This window comes from Syzygium oleosum, unplaced genomic scaffold (assembly GCF_021117445.2).
Source record: "Syzygium oleosum isolate NSW1041296 unplaced genomic scaffold, Sole_v2.1 Sole_v2.29, whole genome shotgun sequence".
Taxonomy (NCBI): Eukaryota; Viridiplantae; Streptophyta; class Magnoliopsida; order Myrtales; family Myrtaceae; genus Syzygium; species Syzygium oleosum.
This window is the reverse complement of record NW_026607513.1, coordinates 3,934,010-3,941,815: the sequence shown is the minus strand read 5'-3', so window position 1 is coordinate 3,941,815 and position 7,806 is coordinate 3,934,010. Positions and strand designations below refer to the sequence as shown.

Sequence of the window (7,806 nt, the reverse complement as noted above, 5' to 3'; positions counted from 1 at the left end):
GACTGTAGCAGCGCGGTCACGAATTGAATTCAGCAGTTTGATCTGCCTAACAAAGTGAGAGGTCATCCTTCCAAATCTCTGTCGGAAGAAAGAGAACGCATTTAGAATTTCAGATGGAGCATGAATACGAATGGAATCTAAGAATGAAGAAGGGAAGCCGGTCGGCTCGGAATCGATTTTTTGGCGTGCCTACGCTTACCTATTCTTGGTTATAAGAATGTTTTCGATAAATTCCGCGCGGACATTTATGCCAGAAGGATCCCTTTCGACCCTTTTCAAAAGTAGGAAAACCGATTCGGAAATGATCTTTTCGGGATGGAGATGGGTTCCGAAATTGAACCGGGTTGCCTGGAAACCGATTCAGGAACCGCTCCTCGAACAGGACAATCTAGACAGCTTCCGAATTGACCGGAACAGCATATACCATCTTAGATTTTGGAGCCAAACAAGTGGGAAAGTCAACAAACAGGACGGCCGGACGTCTCTCCAATCCTGTCTTGTCCTGTAGTAAAAACGAGAATCGACGCATCCAGATTTTCTCGGCCAAACCACGTTTCTTGCCGGATCCGGCAACGGACAAACACCAACTTCCTCCTGGAATCGTTCTTCTTTCTTTCCTATTTATCTTCTTCTCCGAGCGTGAGCGTAATAGTAGAAAAGGGTTGTTCCATATGGAGTCTCCGTTCAAGCCGGACGTGCTGAAGGGCAAAGTGGCGCTGCTGACAGGAGGCGGGTCGGGCATCGGGCTCGAGATATCGCGCCAGCTGGGCTTACATGGAGCTTCCGTCGCCATCATGGGCCGCCGCAAGCACGTCCTCGACTCCGCCGTCGCTTCTCTCCACCACCACGGCATTCCCGTAAGTAAAATTTTCGCCTCTCTTTGTTCAAACAATTCAAACACTTTTCTTTCTTTTGCTGCTTGGTGATCGAATCTCCGGTGTGGTGTCGTCCCTGTTGCTGCAGGCAATCGGAGTGGAAGGAGATGTTCGCAAGCGAGACGACGTCGTTAGAGCTCTGGAATCGACCATCAAGAGCTTTGGGAGGCTCGACATTCTGGTGAATGCTGCGGCTGGCAATTTCCTAGTCCCAGCCGAGGATTTGTCTCCGAACGGGTTTCGTACAGGTCTTGTTCTTACTCTTGTCCCGGTTGTTGCCAATAACCATGTAGTGAAAGTGAATCAGAATGGGATTTGGTCAAAGTTTCTATTCTTTTCCTCTTTCTTTTTGTGATTATGCTAGTCTATTGCTATGCTATGTTTTCCAGTGGTTGTGCAGACGAGGATTGAGATTTATAAGGTGGGAATTATTGAATTAGATTAGATGATCTGTTTTCCCTATGATTGGTTTCTGCAGTTATTGACATAGACTCGGTCGGCACTTTCACGGTGTGCCATGAAGCGCTCAAGTATCTCAAGAAAGGCGGTCCCGGAAAGGAGCCGTCTTGCGGGGGCACGATCATAAATATCAGCGCGACCTTGCACTACACGGCGACTTGGTACCAGATCCATGTATCTGCTGCAAAGGTTTGTCTGTGTTCGATTCGGTACAATTTCTCGTTATTCGTGAAGTTCTGACTCAAATTGTATTGGATTTGCTTACTGATTGAGCTCTTCACAGGCGGCTGTCGACAGCATTACAAGAAGCTTGGCACTGGAATGGGGGACGGATTACGATATAAGAGTCAATGGGATTGCACCGGGACCTATTGATGACACGCCAGGAGTGAGCAAACTCGCGCCTGGTGATGTTCTGAGCAGTAGAGAGCAAATGCCGCTCTTTAAGCTCGGGGAGAAATGGGACATTGCCATGGCTGCTATTTATCTGGCATCTGATGCAGGTTTGTAATCTTTTTTTAGCTGCTCGAACATGTCTCAGATTCGCCCTTTTGGTTCGGTTTTCCTTGTCAAAATCACTGCCATAGTGTCTTCTTTCAGCTTTGTTTTGCTGGAACACTTTGTTTTATGCGATGTAGAAAAATATTATGTTAAAATTTCATCCCTGAAAATCTTATTGCATCTGAAATCTCTTTCGAGATACTTGCGATGTTCATATTATGTTCCTGCTATACTGACATAAGTTAAATAGAAGGATCTCATTAATGTCCGTGAATGATAAACCACAGATCGAACTGCCAAATCAGGAAAGAAAGCTGAATATTAATCTGGTCCCCAGAAAAGAAAATTGGCCTTTGAACTGGTTCTGTCTGCCATCTGTTTATAAGGGACACGTTGGTTGGCATTTCGGTGCTGTGATGGAACTCTTTTAGCTGCTTCCTGCTTGCATACATAACCATTCTCTCTGCCTTCATGCTGTTCAGTTTGATCCGAGTGCTTTTGTATTTCTCTGTTGCTACCATTTGATGCATTCATGAATCCTCATGCTTGATGAAAATGAGACTCAGGATTACAAGTACCATCTCATCTTCTCAAGTTGGAACGCTTCATAGTTTAATAATTGAACGTTGAAAAAACTCGAATCACTTGCTTGAGGGACGATGTATGAATTCAAATTACCGCATCTATGTATGAGATGATGAGATATTTGTGCCAAAGGGCACCGATCCTTATGTTATATGTGCATTTTCTGGTAACGACAGGGAAGTTCATCAACGGAACTACATTGGTAGTAGATGGAGGATCATGGCTGAGCACACCACGCCATCTTCCCAAAGACGAGGTGAGGCGAGTTTCCAGAGCCGTGGAGAGGAGGTCCAGAGATGTCGGGGTTCCTAAGAGCAAGTTGTAGTTTGTGAACACTACCACCACGGTGCGGGATGCTCATTTCTTCGATCTGTGTGTGATTGTAACGGAACTGCATAGCAACACTAGGCATGACTGAAGCCACTGTGCTGTGAAAAACTGAATCGTAGCATTTCCATTTCCTATTCATATAGTGTATGGGCTTTCACATTGGTCAGTTTCTTGATGCCAAAGCCCAAAAAGGAGAGACCCAAATGGCTACTGGATTCGGCCCATTTCATACCAGTGAAATGATAGCGTGCTCTATTTGCTGACGATCGAATTCTTTATCTCATCTCATGCTCAAGATTTAGACATGTATTTTCACTTCGTGATGTGCCAATTCTGATCATGTTATAAACCCAGCGGTTGCGGTTGGGGGTATGGATGAGCATAGTCAAGTCGACAAGAGTTACTGCTTGAGCTCAAGTCAAATTGGCTATTCAAACCTCGATCGTTCAAAATGTTTCATGTGCTTGGGATTGATCTGATACGATTCTTTTAGCTAAGAAAGAGGCATCGTGGCATGAGTATTACCTAGGAAGACGAGAGGAGGAAAAAGGTCATTTCAAATTATAATCACTCCAACAAATTATTTTGGATTTTGACCGACTTGTAAACCTAAATCAAGTAGAGTTAGTTCCCGCTAGAATACGTGCCTCGTGTTCTGTGAGCCTTCTTCACTAATCTTTTAATATGCACGAAGTGTCATCTTCACGTTCTGTAAAATCCATCTTATATTACAGTGAGCTGGCTATGTCTTTATAACTCTATTATATATGCCACATAATCTGACTTATTTGGAGATTAGTTTCGAGACTGGGGTAACGGGGTCTTTTGCCCGAAATTTTTTTTTTTCTGGGGGTCAGAAAAAGCTCATTTCATTTCATGTAGATAAAGTAGAAGAACAAACCAAAGAACGTCCAGAATTAACCTATGCTTAAAAGTTTCTGAAAGCTTTCAAAAACTCATTTATTTCAGCAAACTTATTTTTTCCAGTGCTCTAGAAAATGAATTAACCTATGCTTTTCTATGGCACACGGACGACGAAGGCTACATTACGTTGTTCATATTTCGTCATCATCCAACCGTTGTTGTTGTTGTTCAACTCGAAAGGAATCTGCTTTTCTCATCGAACAGAGAGAGAACACCCCCCCAATTCAAGAAGGAGACAGTCTTCTGTGGAGAGGTGTCGGATTGGGGCATCAGTACTTTAGTTATGTTTTCTCGAACGGGCTCTGTCCACACAGTCCTCTTTCTCAAGGATTATTGAATGGAGGAGGGCCTTTGCATTGCATCTTAGCAGTATCCAATATTCACCGTCAGACATTTCTAGACGAAAAAAAACAAAAAAACAAAAGATAAAAAATTTGCATTGTGTCGTGAAAAAAATATGACATTTCGTAGTAAAATGATAATATTTTCCGGTATTTGACTCAAACATGAAAATACTTTCCATTGTTTAAAAAGGAAAATCTAATTTGAATTTCCTAAGCAAACATACACTATTCCAGCACCAATAATTTGCACGTGGGTAGCTGGAAATTGGGTACGAACACTAAAGTTCCAAGTTTGGCCTCGATGGACCCCGACCTAGGCGTCGGGGATCGTGGCACGGGCACCTTGGTCTTGGGCCTAGCCCGGCCTAAGCGCAGGCATGGAGTCCTAGTACCGGCCTCGATGGAAATCGACCGAATAAGAAAAAACTTGTCAGGACAATCGGAATAAGTTTGTCTGTTTGCTAATACCCATTTTTTCAAATTAATACGATCAGGCGGATGGACCCGAGCATAGCCTTTGTGGACTTGGGCCCGGGCGTTGGGATCCAAGCTCGGGTACTGGGACCATCACACGCTCGCTTATAGGGTGTGTTACTTTGTTAAAGAAGTGCACATAACGACTGTCCCAGTATCACTTGGTAATTAAATCTATGATCTGGCACCTAGTCTCCCAAAATTTTTTGTGGCGAAGGCTTATTTGGTGGAGATAAATCTTGAACTGCATTTCCCCACAGCTTACAAAACCGCTTGAGCAAATGAATTGATCATCTCATTTCACGATTGATCTCGATTTCTAATAAAGGAATTTCGAAACAACTCAGGAGAGTCCCTATCCACTTTTCTGATTGACGATTTATGACATCAATAACGTCGAAATTCTTAATCGATGGTTAATCACAGTTAGATCAGCAGGCCCTATTCCCCGTTCACATGACTTCTTTAATTTAAGTTTTTTTTTTTTTTTTTGCATGGCTCATTTTATTTGACTGTTCTCATAATTTCTGACCCTTATTTAGGAGGCACTTTCTAGTACTATTGAAACCCTTCATTTGTCTAATATTAGGTTTATTGTAAGCTTACGTGCGAGGGAGAGTATAAGTGTCTAAATAATTGATCTCGTCTCCATCTATTGCTTCAACGGGGTGGTAAAATTCGGACTTATGTCCATGTCCTTTGTCAAGATGGACAAATCTGTTCTACGAAACTTTCGAGTGTAATTACTTTTTCGTGCGTGTCCTGACCCATTAAATTTCGACAGAAGACCGAACTCGAATTTAATTTTCACCCACTTGACTAAAATTTCAAAGTTATTTATGTTGCTTTACGTGACATTACGCATCTTCCCAGAACAAAAACAATCGTATCCTAGTTTATTAAATATTTCCGACATTTTCGGCCAAAAAAATATAAGTGTTTCCGACATTGTTGTCGTACCCGCGCATAATTTTTTGCATCCTAGATAGTGGAACGATGATTTTTGATGGGATATGTCATATGCACCATCACCAAGGTCATTGCTTTTTGTTCTTCTTTCTCATTATTATTTATCTTTCTCTACATGGAAATTAAACAAAACAGCATGGCTTTTTGGGGGAATGTATGTGATGTCTGTGTACCTTCAATCTTCTCATAATAATAATAATAATAATAATGATAATTAACGTAAATGTCCAATTACTCTGTACGGTATCCTCATACAAATTATATAAACTTTTCTGGTTCTAACATTTTCCCTAGCATCTCTCCAAGAGTATTGTCATAACTCTCAAAAAGTGTGACGAGATGATCTTCATCGATGGAAATTTTGCGATTATATATGTGTAGCCGTGCTCAAGATTACCGTGGACAAAACGACACGTTATGAGGGTGGTCAAACAAAAACACGCAGATCGCTAGAGATTCATTTGTTAGCGCTTACTAATAATATTTTAGTCATTATGTCAGACTCGATATGATAACACAGATCTGTCACGAGCCGATGCGTGAGTTGCGCCTTAGAAAACGCCTAATTTAATGGCTATTTTTTTCTTTTAGTTTACATACTGGCTCCTCATTTTATATAGTAGGATTCGCAAATTCTACTTTCTTGTGCACGATTCTCAATTACTCAAGCTTGATCCTAAAAAGAGCCTCGACATCGTCATTCAATTCCTTCTTTCAACTAAGAAAGAGGCGTTGCGACATGAGTATTGCCTAAGAAGACGAGAAGTGGGAAAATGTCATTTCAAATTAGTAATTCCTCCAACAAAATTGTTTTGGATTCTGCCCAACTGGTAAACCTAAATCAAGTAGAGTTAGTCCCCGATATATTATGTGCCTCGTGTTCTGCGAGCCTTCACTAGTTTTTCACCTGCACAACTATCATCTTCCCGTTCCATAAGATCTATCTTACATTACAGTGAGCTGGCTATGCCATTATAAGTCTATTATATATGCCATGTAATTCGACTTATATGGAGATTAGGTCCAAGACTGGGGTAACGGGGTCTGTCCTTTGCCCGTTCTTTTCTTTTTTCTTTTGGGTCAGAAAAAGCTCATCTCATTTCATGTAGATAAAGCAGAAGAACAACCCAAATGGACTTCAGAACAAAGACCGTCCAAAAGGGGTCGAGGGGGGGCTCGAAACCCAGCTCGACTCCGCGATATAACGACCCAATCCGCAGCTTTATTAAGGGCTCTGGAGCAATGGGTTAACGGAAAAAAGTTTCTGAAAGCTTTCAAGAACTCATTTATTTTGGCAAAGTTGTCTTTCCAGACGACGTAGGCTTGATTACGTCGTTCATCTTTCGTCATCATCCAAACGTTGTTCGTTCAACTCGAAGGGAATCTGCTTTTTTATCGGGCAGCGAACACCCCCAAGTCAAGAAGGGGACAGTCTTCTGTGGAGAGGGGTCGGATTGGGTGGGCATTAGTACTTTGTTATTTTCTCAAAAGGACGCTCTCTCTCTTTGTGTTTTTTTTTGGTCTGGAGGACGCTCCCTCTACAGAGTCCTTTTTGTCAAGGCTTATTGAACGGAGGGGCCATTGCACCTTAAGCAGTATCCAATATATGTATATATATAGGGTGAATTCCCTAAAAAACCCCAAACTTTAGGTCCAATTTCAAATCTGCCCCGAACTTTTTTTTGTCTCAGAAAAAACTCCAAACTTTAGGTCCAATGCCAAATCTACCCAGAACTTTTTTTTGTCTAAGAAAAAACCCCAAATTTTAGGTTCAGTCCCAAATCTGCCCCAAATTTTGTTTTGTGTAAAAAAAAAATCACCAAAATTCAATTTATTGTCAAAAATATACCCCGCTATCTAGTTCCAACTTAATGTGGCACTTCCACGTCTATGAGGCGATAGGTACAGACCAACGTCGCATTTCTACTTCGATAACAAATTCAACCCAATAAAAATTGTTGAAATTCTCTAAAATAAAACTGTTCTAGGATATGAAAGTTAGAGACGATAACAAATCCACCCAAAAGAACTTTTTTTAATTTAAAAAAAAAATTAATTTTTAGGTTTAGTCCAAATTTGGCTGAACTTTTCTTTATCTAAAAAAAAGCCCAATTACTCTGTTGATGTAGATTTGTTATCGATGTGGAAGTGTCACGTCAAGTTAGGATCGGATCACGGGGTATTTTTTTTTAAAATAAATTGAATTTTGGTGAATTTTTTTTTACACAAAACAAAATTTGGGGCAGATTTGAGACTGGATTTAAAGTTTAGGGTTTTTTCCGAGACAAAAAAAGTTCAGGCCAGATTTAAGACTAGACCTAAAGTTTGGGGTTATTTTTTAGATA

At 41.1% G+C, this 7,806-nt stretch overlaps 1 protein-coding gene across 1 annotated transcript; it reads left to right on the top strand.

The window, feature by feature from the left end:
- Positions 1 to 484: 484 nt before the first annotated feature.
- Positions 485 to 3,013, top strand: LOC115692107 (peroxisomal 2,4-dienoyl-CoA reductase [(3E)-enoyl-CoA-producing]-like). The gene is made up of 5 exons (XM_030618864.2): positions 485 to 857; positions 964 to 1,123; positions 1,354 to 1,523; positions 1,618 to 1,837; positions 2,597 to 3,013. The coding sequence occupies exons 1-5, from the start codon at positions 672 to 674 to the stop codon at positions 2,743 to 2,745; spliced, it is 885 nt and encodes a 294-aa protein (XP_030474724.1). The 5' UTR covers positions 485 to 671; the 3' UTR covers positions 2,746 to 3,013.
- The last annotated feature ends 4,793 nt before the right edge of the window (positions 3,014 to 7,806 follow it).